Source organism: Ovis aries, chromosome 12, assembly GCF_016772045.2.
Source record: "Ovis aries strain OAR_USU_Benz2616 breed Rambouillet chromosome 12, ARS-UI_Ramb_v3.0, whole genome shotgun sequence".
NCBI lineage: Eukaryota > Metazoa > Chordata > Mammalia > Artiodactyla > Bovidae > Ovis > Ovis aries.
In genome coordinates, this window is record NC_056065.1 from 3,365,183 (window position 1) to 3,383,479 (window position 18,297).

The 18,297-nt window shown below is 42.1% G+C and overlaps 1 protein-coding gene across 2 annotated transcripts; it reads right to left on the bottom strand.

The window, feature by feature from the left end:
• Positions 1 to 341: 341 nt before the first annotated feature.
• RAB29 (RAB29, member RAS oncogene family) lies at positions 342 to 6,915 on the bottom strand. 2 transcript variants are annotated; one of them, XM_027976220.2, is made up of 6 exons: positions 6,732 to 6,915; positions 6,329 to 6,554; positions 4,407 to 4,478; positions 3,052 to 3,233; positions 2,638 to 2,759; positions 342 to 2,359 (listed from the first exon to the last, which is right to left on the bottom strand). In XM_027976220.2, the coding sequence occupies exons 2-6, from the start codon at positions 6,450 to 6,452 to the stop codon at positions 2,248 to 2,250; spliced, it is 612 nt and encodes a 203-aa protein (XP_027832021.1). In that variant the 5' UTR covers positions 6,453 to 6,554; positions 6,732 to 6,915; the 3' UTR covers positions 342 to 2,247. The 2 variants fall into 2 exon arrangements, with proteins under 2 accessions (XP_027832021.1, XP_027832020.1); XM_027976219.2 differs by having other exon boundaries at positions 6,674 to 6,915.
• Positions 6,916 to 18,297: the final 11,382 nt, after the last annotated feature.

Sequence of the window (18,297 nt, forward strand, 5' to 3'; positions counted from 1 at the left end):
GGGCCATAATGTTCACCATTTGGGAGAGAAAATCCAGAAGGGCTGGCAGGCCAGCCTCTAGCAATGCTTGAAAAGGCAGAAATATCCTGAGTCAGCCAGTGGGAAAAGAAAACATATTCAATTTTTAAAAAATGGTCACATTTCCATGCAGTATTTGAGAAGTTACATCAAGTACTAAATTGGAACAAGGCAACTGGTGCTAGGAAATTAACATATAACAGACTAACATTTACCTTCATTTTAAAGAAGGTATTTTAAAAAGTCTCCATTTCCATAATACTCTTATCAGTATAAAATAACACTTTAACAAACTCATATTGAAGGTCAATAACTACCATGAATACAACACTTATTTCCCGTTTATTTGTGATTTTGCAGGGGTTCAAATCATTGAATAAAAATCAATTTTCTTTTCACAGAAAACTTGTTCTTCCACTATTATTTTCAGAATCATTGTAATAAAAACTCAACCTGGAATGGGTAATACAAAAGAGAACCTGAAGGTCTAAAACGACTGTGCAAAATTTATTTAACAACTGGCATTAAAAACAAACCACCAAAGGCTCTGATATCTGGCTTCTGATCTCTTAGGAGGGTGGTTTTCAGTCTTCACACGTGCGTGCTAAGTCACTTCAGTCATGTCAGACTCTGTGCAACCCTATGGACTGTAGCCCGTTAAGCTCCTCTATCCGTGAGATTCTCTAGGCAAGAATACTGGAGTGGGTTGCCATTTTCTCCTCTAGAGGTTCTTCCTGACCCAGGGATCCAAACTTCATCTCTTATGTCTAGTGCACTGGCAGGCGGGGTTCTTCACCTCTAGTGCCACCTGGGAAGCCCCAGTCTGGTATGTGTCAAAATCACCTAGAGAACTAACGGAGCCTACAGAAGCCCAGGAACATTTCACTGGGAAGGCCTGGATCTCTGCATTTTTACCATGTTCTCCAGCTGTGGTTTCCAAACTGGCCTGATCAGAACTGAAAACAACAACAACAATGAATCCCCAGGTTTCACTCCTGGACACTGTGATTTAGTAGGTTAGACTGGGAAACACAAATCTTAAAACATTTTATTTTAAAATCTTTAAACAAACTTTCTAGGTGGTTTTGATCAGATGTGGGAACCACAGACTTAGAACACTTATTTAGCTATGTGTCTCTCACAGAGCTCTAAGTCTGAGCTCACTAAGAATACTCATAACTCTAGGTAGGTTATAAATCACCATCCTGTGAGACTTTAACAAATTAAACTGTCTAGAAGTGACTGGATACTAAAAACTCTACCCAATTTAGCACTTAAATTACCTAATGATTTTCTATCTACTTTCCACCCCCAGGCAAAGGTCTATACATAATATTTATTTCCTATGACTGTTAAGTGCTAGCCACGAAAGTGCTCATAAGCAAGTTGTCCCACAGGATTTTGTTCTGTTAACCTCTCCCTCTTCTTCCATTCAGACTACCAGAGCTTTGAGGAACAGACCTATTTTAGGGCACCATGGCCAACTGATGTCACCTGCAGCATCATGCAGTAAGACATCAACCCAGAAACCTGCAAACCTGGTCCCCAGCCCACTGGGAAAAACATTAATGTGAGAATTAATTTCTTTGGAGAAAGAAATGCTCTCACCAAAGAGTTCATTTAAAAGCTTGGCTATTCTTAAAGCCAAGACAAGAGAAAGCTAATACAACTTTAGAATCTTAAAAAAATACAGTGACTTTTGGTTTAGGGCCTTCAGTAGCCCTAAACACCTATTATCTGGCCCCACTCCTCCTGCATTTCAGAATCAGATGTTTAATTCAAAGGCAAAACCGAAAGAATCTGAAAGCAACGGCCAACAAGGAATTTGGGAAATGAGCTTTGATCTCACTTTCCTTGTAACTGAAGTCCTATCAGACTGGGATATCAATATAAATTGAACGGAAAAATATACTCAAAAACAGGTGAGAATTATGCTTCTTGAAACACAGATGCTAATTTCTAATCCTTGCCACAAAATCAATCCCAGATCACAAACTGAGGGATGAGATGATCTTGTTTGGAGAGAAGACACTGGTCTCTCTAAGCCAGCAGCAAGCAAGAGGCAGAAATGCCCATGGGTCCCATGTGTCTTTTCTTAGTTATGATGGTTCTCCTTACCAGACAGTCACCAGCAGACAGGTCAAATGTACTTAGTACAACTGTTGGATGGGCAACCAAAGGGAAGAGAAAGACTTCCTGGAGCTGGGAGGGAAAACAAGCCAAATGCTACTAGCAGCAGGCCCAGCTGGAGGAGGGCTTGGTTTGCAGGTTGATGTAGTTCCCCTGGGTGGACAAAGACATATCTTCTCTGGAATTGCTCATCATCTTTTCAATGAGGACTCTAAAAATCAAATAAAATATAAGCCTCAGAAACTGAATGGTGAAATGGCAGATATTGTCTGCTTTGTCACCAGATGGCATTCAGTAAAGCCACGAGGTTTAAATGCCTCACTGTCCCCAATTATCTCAGGAGAGAAGACAGCATCCCTGGCCTTCAGAAGTTGGCATTCCATTGGCTCAGTCTGTTCTTGTTTGCTCAGAAACAAGAAGGTCCAAGATGCTGCAGTGAAAGATGGGTAAATCTGTATGCTTATCCCTAGAACAGCATAAGCTACTCACCTCATGGCCTCATTAATATTTTTGTTCTCCTTGACCGAGGTTTCTGTCCAACCTGTGAAACCATTCTCTTTACTGAACCGGTCAACCTGGTCTCGGCTCACTGCCCAAGGGGATAGATCACACTGGCAAAGAAAAGAAATTAAAGGCACTACCATAAACTTCCTGGGAATAGGAACATTGCTCAGATACATGTGGATTTAAAATAGTTCCCCCAATGGCTAGAACAGAAGCCTCAGAAATCTATAGTCAACGTTCTTCTCAAAGAAAGTTTCAACATCTCTTGAAGAGAGGTAGAGAAGATTTTGCCAGCTTGAGAAGGGCAAGTGGAAACCTAGAATCAGAGTGCATTTTAGATTCACTTACTCTCTGACCACAGACTGAAGCCAGGGGCCGTTTTCCAAGCTGACCACATACCTTGTTGGCTAAGAGCAGGCAGGGCACCGGCTCTCCATTGGGCAGTGTGAGCTTGCTGTCCAGGTCTTGTTTCCATTTCTGGCTGTTGCTGAAGGTAGTGGCATTGGTAACATCAAACATAATAACACAGGCTGAGGCATCCCGATAGTAAAGTCGGGTCATAGAGGTGAAGCGCTCCTGCCCTGGGAAGTAAGACAGTTCTTGAGAAGGTGATCCTCAGAACCAGCTTGGGGACCCTCTCTGACACTCTGCCTTTTCCATCTTCATTTAAGGAAAGAGGGCAGTATGAGGAGCGGGTGAGTTCAGATTCTGTACCCAGATCATCCACTTCCAAATTCCTGCTCTGTCATTTACCATCTATGTGACTTTGGATAAGTCAAGGTTTCAGTGCTTCAGATTGCTCATCTGTAAAGTGGGGGGAAAGCAGTGGTTTTTTATTACAGGCTAGTTGTAAAGATTAATGAGTCAGTGACTCTAAAACGCTCAGAAAAGTGATTAGCAAATAATAAATAAGGGTTGTTGTTCAGCCGCTCAGTCATGTTCAACTCTTTGTGATTCCATGGACTGCATTATGCCAGGATTCCCTGTCCTTTACTATCTCCCGGAGTCTGCTCAAACTCATGTCCATTGACTCTATGATGCCATCCAACTATCTCATCCTCTGTTGTTCCCTTCTCCTTCTGATTTCAGTCTTTCCCAGCATCAGAGTCTTTTCCAATCAGTCCACTCTTTGCATCAGATGGCCAGAAGTAATGGAGCTTCAGCTTCAGCATCAGTCCTTCCAATGAATATTTAGGGTTGATTTCCTTTATGATTGACTGGTTTGATCTCCTTGCAGTCCAAGGGACTCTCAAGAGTCTTCTCCAGCACCACAATTTGAAAGCATCAATTCTTTAGCACTCAGCCTTCTTTATGGCCCAACTCTCACATCCACACATGACTACTGGAAAAACCATAGCTTTGACTAGACAGACCTTTGTCAGCAAAGTGATGTCTCTGCTTTTTAATACACTGTCTAGCTATTATTATTGTCTTTTCACTTGTTTCTCACCAAGGTTAGCTGGAAACCTTAGAAAGAGCACCCTCTGCCTGCTGTGGGAGCATCTGCCTATGGTCTTCACAGTTCACTACCTCACCACCCCTCCACCCGCACAGAGACTGCTCTATATTTATTCAGGGTAAAACATTTACAGAACACATCTACAAAAGCTCTACATCTATTCAGCTTACATATCCTCAGAGCAGTCTGATCATTCCAGCTTCAGAAAAAAAAGTTTGGTTCTACTTTTTCTCTGAAAGCTTGTTGGTTAAACCAAAATGTCTCCCCTTATTCTTGTCCCGTTTTCCCATCCTACCTGCAATATCCCACAGCTGGAGGCGCACCATCTCTGAGTCAGACCACTGGAGAACCTTCAGAGCAAAATCCACTGAAAATATATGTATAATATACTTGAATAAAGTTTACCTTTAAAAAGTCCACAAAGTCATATCAAACATGCAGATACAACCCTAGGGACACACAACTCCAATCAAATTCATTCATTCATTGTTGGTTTATTTGGTTATTTTAAGCCCTCAATGGACCACACCCATGTACTAAATATGGGACATATAATTCACATGCATCTTCTGAAGGCATCTCTGGCTTTTACTCTCTTGTCAAACCAATTATTTGATCCTACTAATACTGCCTTATCTCTTTTCAGACAGTTGGCTCAGGCTGAGAAAACTCAATTGGAGAATATTAGGTGAGAGTAATTACAAAAACAACTTATCTTAGGTTAAACAGTTTTTGGAAGATTTAGGGGGCTTTCTCAGGGAAGGGATGATGAGGTAGAAGACGGAAATGAGGTAAGTGTGTTGGCCTTTGCATTTTCCACGTTCAATTTCTCTGTTGGTTTCTAACCCAATTGTATTATGAGAAAATCACAACCTTGGGGGAATTCTACATCCTTCATAAGGCTGTAGGAATTATCCTGGGCAGGAATGAGATAAAGTGAAAAGGTCCCAGAGGATTCACCCCATGGGTGATGCTTAAGAGCTGTGCTGGAAGCTCCTGCCACATCTGTAGATGCTGAGACTCCATGAGTTAAGGCCAAGGGGGAAGAGCGTTTGACAAAGACAGAAACAGGATAATTTCTGATGTTTGGAAATATATTTCTTCACATCTATGACAGAAATGAAAGCTAGGGGAAATTTAGAATAAACACTGAAAAAAATAGCCAGTCAATTATATTCTTTACTATAGGAAAACTAGAGCAATTGTTAAAAATTAGGAGGATACTTTTAAACCAAATCCGTGAATCAGAGGCCCTCATGTTACTTATTTGTTTGTTTGTTTGAAACTTAAAACCCTTCATTTTGATGGATGCTCTTAAGGAAGATGTCTTAATTGGATGTTAATTTTTAAAAATTCCATAATGAACACTAGTGTACATTTTCAAAATTTGTATTACAAAAGTTCTTTTAATGGAGATAAATAAATGTTTGTTATTTTTCCTCTTCACCAGCTCTCCCCAGCTAAACTTTTAATTAAAAAGCATTCTCCTACTTCTGGAAAGATAGTTGAGTCCAAAGGCCACACCTGGAAAGAAGTGAATTAACTCCTGGTGTCCCCCTTGTCCTTTGCCTCCCTAGTTTGAGAGAAAAAGGGGTGGGAAAATAAAAAAGTGGTATATTTTACACTAGGAATAGGTTGTCTTTAAACAATCAATGGACAAAAACCACACAGCTCATCAGCCTCTGACAGTGTCCAAGTGCTCTCCTGGGCAAGCATCTCCATAACGAAGCCAGGCTCCTTGAGGCCAGGTTAAACACCCTTCTGTTCCTTCAACAGCTGTCTGTAACTCTCGTGAAAGGTAGAACAGCAGCCCCAGATGGTACCTAACCAGGTTCTTCAGAAGGTCTCAGTGGAGTCCGCTTGTCGCAGAGATTTGCAGGTGACTGCTAGGAAGGCTGGAGGCTTGAGTTCACAGTTCCCCAGCGAAACGCAGCAACTGCTCATTTTCTCACCCACCCTTCCCCATTTCCTACCGTCACACTTTGCCTTTCTCTCTCGAGACAGCTCTGACTGGGAAAATTTAACTGGAAACCACCTCCCCCCACCCGCCCCACGCCCCGAGAGACATGCACATCAAACACCAGGGTCTCAGACAGCTCCTTCCTGGCCCGGGGAAGGACCCAAAGCCGGCAAAACCCCCGGCCCCCAGCCCACTCCAGTCTGCGGCTAGTCGCAGGACCCCGGCCGCTCCCCCGACCGCCCCTCGCAGCGTCTCACCTCCCACCGTGGACTTGTAGTGTTTGCTGAAGCTGTCCTGGGAATATCGCTGCACCAGGGACGTCTTGCCCACCGCGGCGTCCCCCACCACCAGCACTTTGAACAGGTGGTCGCGGCTGCTCATGGCTAGCGGGATGGGGGGCTCGCTTATCTTCACCCCTTGGTCTAGGGACCCCCGCTCAAACTGAAGTGTGGCATACCCGCCCCATGGCCCGTGAGGGCGACTCTGAAGAGAAAGCAAAAAATATAAAAGGAAACTTTGCGCTCAACTAGACGCGCTTCCTCCCCGCGCTGCCGCAGCCTGGGCGGGGCGCAGGGCGCAGGCCCTGAGCCCCGGGCTGTTACCTTCTTCCCCGGCCCGCCCGGCCGCCGAGAAAAGGGGCGAGGCACCACGATGCCTTACTCTCCGGACTTCCCCGGAGCTGCTCCGGCGGGCGACGGAACACGGCCAGCTTATTTCACCTCACGGTGGGGAGGAGATGGGGGCCATCCCCTAACTGCACAGACCAAATTCGGGGGGAAAGAGAGCCGTATGCCTAGCCTCCCCCGGACCCCCGACCGCCTCAGGTGGCGCGGTCCCCTCGCCTGCCTCCGCGTGTCACGTGCAGCGTCGCTTGGCGCACTACACTTCCCAGCGTACCTTGCGGCGAAGGCCGCTTGCCGAGCGCAGCGACTCGCCCGCATGGATTCCTGGGAGTGTAGTTTATACGCTATTTTTTTTTTTAAATACACTTAGTTTCAAACTCCTTCAATGGTTTGGAATTTTATTTTTAAATAATTCTGCGATAGAAAACATCCTTCAGAAAGCGGTTTGTTCGGCATGATCTAACCTTCCTAAATCTGTCTCCACATACATGTCTCATCTTTAATAAAAGTTTCATGGAGCTAAGATTTAAAAAATTATTCCATAGATTCCATATATTATTTCCACTAATAAAAGCTCAAGCCTCATCCCTCATGCTTCAAGTCCATTTCCTATTCTTCCAAATGGATAGATAGACATACCCACCCCAAAAGACCTCAAACCAGTCAAATTTAAGGACATTAAAAGACCGACTCAGGAAATCCCATGTCGTTAAATGTTAGTTATTAATATTTAATAACTTGTTACTGCAGTAAAGACAGAAAACAACAGACGGTTCCTCATTCTCACTTGCACAATCTTCGGTCACACTACACCGCTCACATCATTTGAGCTGGAAGTTGACTGAAGTACACTGCCAGTCCTCCTCCATTTGTTTCTGCTGTTGCTCATGAATAATGATTAAACTACAGTTTTGTGAATATTTTTAATTTTTTAGTCTGTAACTTCTGACCTGCCTGCCCTTTAGGTAGGAGTTAAGTGGACATGAGCTTCATGGCAAACAAAATAATCTCCATTTTCTATGCTTTTCCCAAGAATAGAAGAGAAAGCAACAGGAAGAAGAAAAAAATCAACCCTGCTCGGGTCTCTTGACCTTAACCTCGAGGAGAGACCATCAGCATGATTCACAATGTTTGTTAACCAGGTAGGGAAGGTCAGGCTAGGCTTCTCATCTTTTTGGAATGTCCCAGTTTCCTTCCCAATGGTCTTTTCTCAGTTTCCGTTGGCTTTGACATAGTGAACAATTTCTCGAAATTTGCTTCTCATGTGACTTAGTGACGCCGTTCTTTCTTGTTCAGCCTCCTTCTTCTCTGATGATCACCTTATTTCACCATTTCCTTTCATCCTATCACTCTTTAAGTATTTCTAAAGGCTTGATTCTCGGTCCCTCTGAGCTGATCATTCTTTAACCTTTTTACTTTGGTGAATTGCCCTTGGCATCACATTTCTCTTTGTCTAAGTTTTATTTATATCTTCATCTCCAATCAGTTTTGCTCAACTGATATAAAGGTACTTTTAGTTGGCTGTCCTGCCAGAGCCTCCCTTTCACAGCTTCACCTCAAAAACAACTATTTCTGTCACTGGCCTCATCATTTCTTCCTTCCACTCAGACCTGAAATTTTTTATTTTACTGTGGTAGGAACACTTAACATGAGACCTACCTTGTAAGTTTTTTTTTTTAAGTTTTAAATTATGCAGTCACAGCAATGTAAAAATACAAATTTTAAGTGTGCAATAGAGCTACAGAGTTGTACAGCAGATCTCTAGAACTTATTCATCTTGCTTAAATGAATCTTATGCCTATTGATTATTAACTCCCTATTTCTCCCTCCCTCCAGCCCTTAGTCACCACTATTTAGTCCATTCTTTATTTCTGTAAATTTAACTGTAAAGGTGAAATCATGCAGTAGATTTTCTTTCTTGGATATTTCACTTAGCATAATTAATATCTTTAAGGTTCATCCGTGTTGCAATGTATTGCAGAATTTCCTTCTTTTTAATGGCCAAATAATATTACATTGTATGCATATACAACTTTTAATTTTATTTAAAAATTTTTATTGGAGTAGAGATGCTTTACACTGCTATGTAGATCTCTATTGTGCAGCAAAAGAATCCGTTATGCGTATACATGTATCTCCTCTTTCTTGTAATTCTTGCACATGTAGGTCACTACAGAATGTTCAGTAAAACTGCCTGTGCAGCACAGAAAGTTCTCACTAGTTATCTGTTTTATACATAGTATCAGTAGTATATATATCTCAATCCCGATCTCCCAGTTCATCCATCTCCCCTTTCCTCCTTGGTATCCATGGATTTGTTTTCTACATCTGTGTCTCTATTACTGCTTCATAAATAAGATCATCTATACCAATTTTTTTAGATTTACATATGTTTTCAGTTCAGTCACTCAGTCATGTTTGACTCTTTGTGACCTCATGAACTGCAGCATGCCACGCCTCCCTGTCCATCACCAACTCTTGGAGTCCATCCAAACCCATGTCCATCGAGTCGATGATGCCATCCAGCCATCTCATCCTCTGTCGTCCCCTTCTCCTCCTGCCTTCAATCTTTCCCAGCATCAGGGTCTTTTCAAATGAGTCAGCTGTTCGCATGAGGTGGCCAAAGTATTGGCACTTCAGCTTCAACATTAGTCCTTCTGATGAACACCCAGGACTGATTTCCTTTAGGATGGACTGGTTGGATCTCCTTGCAGTCCAAGGGACTCTCAGGAGTCTTCTCCAATTTGTTTTCCTCTGTCTGACTTACTTCACTCTGTATAACAGTCTATAATAAGTCCATCCACATCTCTAAAAGTGACTCAGTTTCATTCCTTTTTATGGCTGGGTAGTATTCCATTGTGTGTGTATGTACACAAACACACATACACATATATACACACATATGTATTCTTTGGCAATGCCAAAAAATGTTCAAACTACTGCACAGTTGCAGTCATCTCACAGACTAGCAAAGTAATGCTCAAAATTCTTCTAGCCAGGCTTCAATAGTACATGAACCATGAACTTTCAGATGTTCAAGCTGGATTTAGAAAAGACAGAGGAACCAGAGATCAAATTGCCAACATCCACTGGATCATGGAAAAAGCAAGAGAGTTCCTGAAAAACATCTACTTCTGCTTTATTGACTATGCCAAAGCCTTTGACTGTGTAGATCACAACAAACTGGAAAATTCTTCAAGAGATGGGAATATCAGAGCACCTCACCTGCCTCCTGAGAAATCTATATGCAGGTCAAGAAGCAACAGTTAGAACTGGACATGGAACGACAGACTGGTTCCAAATTGGTAAAGGAGTATATCAAGGCTGTATATTGTCACCCTGCTTATTTAACTTCTATGCAGAGTACATCATGCAAAATGCTGGGCTGGATGAAGCACAGGCTGGAATCCAGATTGCTGGGAGAAATATCAATAACCTCAGATATGCAGATGTCACCACCGTTATGGCAGAAAGTGGAAAAGAACTAAAGAGCCTCTTGATGAAAGTGAAAGAAGAGAGTGAAAAAATTGGCTTAAAAGTCAGCATTCAAAAAACTAAGATCATGGCATCTGGCCCCATCACTTCATGGCAAATAGTTAGGGAAACAGTGGAAACAGTGTCAGACTTTATTTTCTTGGGCTCCAAAATCACTGCAGATGGTGACTGCAGCCATGAAATTAAAAGATGCTTGCTCTTTGGAAAAAAAGCTATGACCAACCTAGACAGCATATTAAAAAGCAAAGACATTACTTTGCCAACAAAGGTCTGTTGAGTCAGAGTTATGGTTTTTCCAGTAGTCACAGGTGGATGTTAGAGTTGGGCTATAAAGAAAGCTGAGTGCCAGTGAACTGATGCTTTTGAACTGTGGTGTTGGAGAAGACTTTTGAGAGTCCCTTGGACTGCAAGGAGATCCAACCAGTCCATTCTGAAGGATATCAGTCCTCGGTGTTCATTGGAAGGACTGATGTTGAAGCTAAAACTCTAATACTTCAGCCACCTGATGTGAAGAGCTGACTCACTGGAAAAGACCCTGATGCTGGGAAAGATTGAGGGCAGGAGAAGGGGACGACAGAGGATGAGATGGATGGATGGCATCACCGACTCGATGGACATGAGTTTGAGCAAGCTCCAGGAGTTGGTGATGGACAGGGAAGCCTGGCGTGCTGTAATCCATGGGGTCACAAAGAGTCAGACACGACTGAGTGACTGAACTGAACTGACATATATATATATATGATTACATCTTCCTTATCCATTTTTTGTTGATGGACATTTAGATTGCTTGCATGTCTTGGCTATTGTAAATAGTGCTACAGTGAACATTGGGGTGCATGTCTTTTTGAATTACGGTTTTCTCTGGGTATATGCCCAGTAGTGGGATTGCTGGGTCATGTGGTAGTTCTGTTTTCAGTTTTTCAAGGAATCTCCAAACTGTCCTCCAGAGTGACTGTATCAATTTACATTCCCACCAACAGTGCAAGAGGGTTCTTTTTTCTCCACACCCTCTCCAGTATTTATTGTTTGTAGATTTTGTGGTGATAGCCATTCTGACCAGTATGAAGTGATATCTCATTGTAGTTTTCATTTGTATTTCTCTAATCATTAGTGATATTGAGCATTTTTTCATGTGCTTGTTGGCCATCTTTATGTTTTCTTTGGAGAAATGGCCATTTTCTGATTGGACTGTTTGTTTGCTTTGCTATTGAGCTGCATGAGCTGCTTGTGTATTTTGGAGATTGATCCTTTGTCAGTTACTTCATTTGCAAATATTTTATCCCATTCTGAGGGCTGTCTTTTCATCTTGTTTATGGTTTCCTTTGCTGTGCAAAAGCTTTTAAATTTAATCAGGTCCCATTTGTTTATTTTTGTTTTTAGTCTCATTACTCTAGGAGATGTGTCAAGAAAAGATCTTGCTGTAATTTATGTCAAAGAGCGCTCTATGTTTTCCTGTAAGAGTTTTATAGAGTCTGGCCTTACATTTAGATCTTTAGTCCATTCTGAGTTTATATTTGTGTTTGGTATTAGGGGGTGTTCTAATTTCATTCATGTAATGTAGCTGTCCAGTTTACCCAGCACCATTTATGAAAGAGGCTGTCTTTACTCCACTGTATAATCTGGCCTCCTTTGTCATACATCAGGTGACCATAAGTGGGTGTATGTATCTCTGGGTTTCTGTCCTGCTCCACTGATTTATACTTCTGTTTCTATGCCAGTACCGTACTGTCTTGATGACTGTCGCCAGTAGAATAGCCTTAAATCAAGGAGCCTGCTTTCTCCAGCTCTGTGGTGTGTGTTTGTTTTTTTTTTTCTTCGTAAGATTACTTTCGTTATTTGGGGTCTTTTGTGCTTCCATACAAATTGTAAAATGTTTTGTTCTAATTCTGTGAAAAATGCTGTTGGTAATTTGATAGGGATTACATTGAATCTATCGGAGAAGGCAATGGCACCCCACTCCAGGACTCTTGCCTGGAAAATCCCACGGACGGAGGAGCCTGGTGGGCTGCAGTCCATGGGGTTGCTAAGAGTCGGGCATGACTGAGCGACTTCACTTTCACTTTTGTCTTTCATGCATTGGAGAAGGAAATGGCAACCCACTCCAGTGTTCTTGCCTAGAGAATCCCAGGGACAGGGGAGCCTGGTAGGCTGCCGTCTATGGGGTCGCACAGAGTCGGACACGACTGAAGTGACTTAGCAGCAGCAACATTGAATCTGTAGATTGCTTTGGATAATCATTTTCACAATATTGATCCTTCTAGTCCAAGAACATGGTGTATCTCTCCATCTATTTGTGTCATCACTGATTTCTTCCATCAGTGTCATAGTTTTCTTCATACACGTCTTTTATCTCCTATGTTTTTACCTAGGTTTATTCCTTGGTATTTTATTCTTTTTGTTGCAGTGGTGAATGGGATAGTTTCCTTAATTTCTCTTTCTGATCTTTCATTGTTAGTGTATAAGAATACAAGAGATTTTTGTGTATTGACTTTGTATCCTGTGATTTTACTAAATTCATTGATCAGCTCAAATAGTTTTCTGGTGGCATCTTTAGGATTTTCTATGTTTAGTATCATGTCATCTGCAAACAGTGACAATTTTACTTCTTTGCCAATTTGGATTCCTATTATCTCTTTTTCTTCTCTGACTGCCATGCTAGGACTTCTAAGACTATGTTGAATAATATTGATGAGAGTAGGCACCCTTGTCTTATTCCTGATCTTAGAGGAAATGATTTTGGTTTTTCACCATTGCATACACAATTTTTAAAAATTCATATTTTGATGGACATATAAGTCGCTTCCTTATCTTGGCTATTGTAAATGGTGCTGCGATGAACATAGGACTACTAACATCTCTTTGAGATCCTGATTTCAATTCTCTTGGATAAATTTCCAGAAGTGGGATCATGGATCATATGATAGTTCTATTTTTAATTTTTTCAGGAAACTCCATGCTGTTTTCCATAACGGCTGCAGCATTTACATTCCTACCAACAGTGTACAAGGGTTTCAGTCTCTCCACATCCTTACTAACACCTATCGTTTCTCTTTCTCTCTCTTTCTTAAAAAAATAATAGCCATCCTGACAAATGCAAAGTGATACTTCATTGTGGTTTTGATTTATATTTCCCTAATGATTAGAGTTATTGATCACTTTTTCATATATATTTTTTGCCATCTGTATGTCTTCTTTGGAGAAAAATCTATTCGACTCCTTAGCCAATTTAAAAAATATGTTGTTAAGTTTTTGTTTTTGTTAGTAGAATTTCCACACTTGTTTGCTTTTCTTTTTTACATTTTTATTGAAGTAAAGTTGATTTACAGTGTCATGTTAGTTTTAGGTACACAGCAGAGTGAATCAGTTATATACTCACATATATCCACTCTTTTTTAGATTTTTTTCCCCATATAAACCATTGCAGAGTATTGAGGAGAGTTTCCTGTGCTATACAGTAAGCGCTTATTAACTATCTGTTTTATGTATAGTAGAGTGTCTATGGACCTTGAGCATTATTAATATTTCCTCTTACACACATTCCTCTGAAGCCCCTCTCTTTTATTTTTAAGATTTTTAAAATTTATTTTTAATTGGAGGGTAATTGCTTTGCAGTGTTGTGTTGGGTCCTGCCGTACAACAACTCGAATTAGCCGTAATTATGTATTATATTCCCTCCCTCTTGAACCTCCATCCTACCGCCCATCCCCCTTCTCTAGTTAGTCACTGCAGCAGGCTGGGCTCCCTGTGTTATACGGCAGCTTCCCCCTAGCTATCTATTTTACACATGACAGTGTAGCCCCTCTCTTTTAAAAAATCAGTCACCACATCCTATTGGTCCTTCCTTCAAAGATATTTCTTCCATTCATCCTTTACAGTTGTATCCAGTGCTACTTCATTACTCACTCCTGGATCACCTTCAAAAACCTGTTTATTGGTCTCTCTGATTTTAGTTTAAAAATCTGTTTAGATTTTAAAATCTTCAATGCATCCTATACAGCCAGCCAGGTTGATTTTTCTAGAACCTTATTCAGTTCAGTCACTCAGTCGTGTCTGATTCTTTGTGACCCCATGGACTGCAGCATGCCAGACATCCCTGTCCATCACCAACTCCCCGAGCTTGCTCACACTCATGTCCTTTGAGTCAGTGATGCCATCCAACCATCTCATCCTCTGTCGTCCCCTTCTCCTGCCTTCAGTCAGGGTCTTTTCCTGCGAGTCAGTTCTTCACATCAGGTGGCCAAAGTATTGGAACTTCAGCTTCAGCATCAGTCCTTTCAGTGAATATTCAGGGTTGATTTCCTTTAGGATTGACTGGTTTAATCTCCTTGCAGTCCAAGGGACTCTCAAGAATCTTCTCCAACACCACAGTTCAAAAGTATGAATTCGTCGGCACTCAGCTTTCTTTATGGTCCAACTCTCACATCCATACGTGACTACTGGAAAAACCATAGCTTTGACTAGATGGACCTTTGTTGGCTAAGTAATGTCTCTGCTTTTTAATATGCTTTCTAGGTTTATCATAGCTTTTCTTCCAAGGAGCTTTTAATTTCATGGCATCTGCAGTGATTTTGGAGCCCAAGAAAATAAAGTTTGTCACTGTTTCCATTGTTTCTCCATCTATTTACCATGATGGGACTGGGTGCCATGATCTTCGTTTTTTGAATGTTGAGTTTTAAGCCAACCTTTTCACTCTCCTCTTTCACTTTCATCAAGAAGCTTTTTAGTTCTTCTTCACTTTCTGCCATAAGGGTGGTGTCATCTGCATGTCTGAAGTTATTGATATTTTTCTCAGAAATCTTGACTGCAGTTTGTGCTTCATCCAGCCCAGCATTTTGCATGATGTACTCTGCTTAGAAGTTAAATAAGCAGGATGACAATATACAGCCTTGATGTACTCCTTTCTCAATTTGGAACCAGTCCGTTGTTTCATGTCCAGTTCTAACTGTTGCTTCTTGACCTGCATACAGATTTCTCAGGAGGCAGGTGAGGTGGTCTGGTATTCTCATCTCTTGAAAAATTTCCCACAGTTTGTTGTGATTTGTTCCTTCATTATTTACCAACTGTTCAAAAAGAGGCCAACATCCCTGACTGTGTCAGAAGCTTTCTGTACACTGGTCCCACCCTACCTAACAAATCTGTCTCACCTGATCTCAAATGGGAATTGTTCCCCTCTGAAAGGTGATGCTCCTTCTACTCTTTAAAATCCCAATCTCTTTCTTTCTTTTTTTTAAGGCAGGGGAGGATTTGATGGGATATAGCCAATTCTACAATTCTGAGCACAGTTATTAAGCTCTAGCATCCCCTCCCAGGACGTATGTTTTGAAACTGATTGGCTTTGACTACGCTGGGTCTTCACTGCTGCATGTGGGCTCTTCTCTTGTTGGGGTGGGTGGGGGCTATTCTCGAGTCATGATGTGCAGGCTTCTCATTGCACTGGCTTCTCTTCTCGTGGAGCAGGGGCTCCAGGGCGCCCAGCCTTCAGTAGCTGCGGCACATGGCTCAGTCGTCGCGGCTCCCAGGCTCTAGAGCTCCACGGCGTGCGTAATCTTCCCAGACCAGGGACTGAACCTGTGCCCCTGTCTTGGCAGGCAGATTACTATCCACTGTACCACCAGGGAAGTCACCAATTTAAATTCTGACTTTGTCTATTTGCTTCGGGCTCTTCACCTATCAGGATACCTCTCAGGCTTCTTTTCATACACCTAACTCTTACCACACTTTATGTTCTCAAACTTCAGTGTACATTAAAATCGTTGGGAGGTGCTTGTTAAATATGAACATTCTGACTCTGCAGGCCTGGGGTAGGACCCAGGGAAATCTGCCTTTTTGTTAAGTACTAAGGTGATGCCTAGATCAGATCCACTTTGGGAAATGCTGCTTTGAGGCCTGACTTAAGTATCAACCCATTTAGCAATATTTCCCTTATTATTGTAGTCCTTATTCATCACCTGCAGCATTTACAATTGGTTTGACCTGCAGACTGGTTCCAAATAGGGAAAGGAATACGTCAAGGCTGTATATTGTCACCCTGCTTATTTAACCTATATGCAGAGTACATCATGAGAAATGCTGGGCTGGAGGAAGCATAAGCTGAAATCAAGATTGCCGGGAGAAATATCAATAACCTCAGATATACAGATGACACCACCCTTATGGCAGAAAGTGAAGAGGAACTCAAAAGCCTCTTGATGAAAGTGAAAGAGGAGAGTGAAAAAGTTGGCTTAAAGCTCAACATTCAGAAAACGAAGATCATGGCATCTGGTCTCATCACTTCATGAGAAATAGATGGGGAAACAGTGGAAACAGTGGCTGACTTTATTTTGGGGGCTCCAAAATCACTGCAGATGGTGATTGCTGCCACTAAATTAAAAGATGCTTACTCCTTGGAAGGAAAGTGATGATCAACCTAGACAGCATATTAAAAAGCAGAGATATTACTTTGCTAGCAAAGGTCCATCTAGTCAAGGCTATGATTTTTCCTGTGGTCATGTATGGATGTGAGAGTTGGACTGTGAAGAAAGCTGAGCACTGAAGAATTGATGCTTTTGAACGGTGGTGTTGGAGAAGACTTTTGAGAGTCCCTTGGACTGCAAGGAGATCCAACCAATCCATCCTAAAAGAGATCAGTCCTGGGTGTTCATTGGAAGGACTGATGTTGAAGCTGAAATTCCAATACTTTGGCCACCTCATGCAAAGGCTTAACTCATTAGAAGAGACTCTGATGCTGGGAGGGATTGGGGGCAGGAGGAGAAGGGGACGACAGAGGATGAGATGGCTGGATGGCATCACCAACTCGATGGACATAAGTTTGGGTGAACTCCGGGAGTTGGTGATGGACAGGGAGGCCTGGAGTGCTGCCATTCATGGGGTCACAAAGAGTCGGACACCACTGAGCGACTGAACTGAACTGAACTGAACTGTGGTCTCTTAACTGACCAATATAAAATTATTTAACATATATACAAACAGTACATTGCAAAGTAAACAAGAGTGTCAAATACAAAATTTGGGCTTTGACCCTGGTTGTCTGTAAGAGGAGCTACTGTAAGTTTGCCAGATCTGAAGTATGAAGAGTTAAGAGGGAAGATTAGCAAGTTCCTGGTGTCTCCCCAGCTTACAGAGTTTCTATCAAAGGAGAGACAATTCTTTTGGTGGGAATAGGGGTATTGCATTTCTTTAATAGTAGTTGCAGTTTCCCAGAGAGACAGTTATAAATAAGGGAGAGAGAGAAAGTACATGCAGAGTGCCGAACGTGAATTTGCATGTACATATTTGGAACACAGCTCTTTGGAAGCTGGGGAAAGTGGTCAGCCTTGCTCTGATCCTGTCACAGTACCAGTGGGTGCTTGCCTCTTTCCTCTGTACTTCCCATTTTTTATTTAAAAATTTTTCAAGCCCACTGAAGTGTTAAAGAGTGTAATGTATGTCAATATGTCCTAAAACTGAATCTTCGATTACTGACATTCTGCCCCATCTGCTTGGTCTCTTTGTGTACATGTGTGTATCAAACCACTCGGAACTAAGTAGCACACAGCTCATCCCTACACACTTCAGTACACAGGGCCTAATAATTAAATTCTCTTATAAAGCCCAAACATTGCAATCAGTCCAGTTCAGTCGCTCAGTGGTGTCCAACTCTTTGCGACCCCATGAATCGCAGCACGCCAGGCCTCCCTGTCCATCACCAACTCCCGCAGTTCACTCAGATTCACATCCATTGAGTCCGTGATGCCATCCAGCCATCTCATCCTCTGTCATCCCCTTCTCCTCCGGCCCCCAATCCTTCCCAGCATCAGAGTCTTTTCCAATGAGTCAACTCTTCGCATGAGGTGGCCAAAGTACTGGAGTTTCAGCTTTAGCATCATTCATTCCAAAGAAATCCCAGGGTTGATCTCCTTCAGAATGGACTGGTTGGATCTCCTTGCAGTCCAAGGGACTCTCAAGAGTCTTCTCCAACACCACCGTTCAAAAGCATCAATTCTTCAGCGCTCAGCCTCCTTCACAGTCCAACTCTCACATCCATATATGACCACAGGAAAAACCAGAGCCTTGACTAGATGGACCTTAGTTGGCAAAGTAATGTCTCTGCTTTTGAATATGCTGTCTAG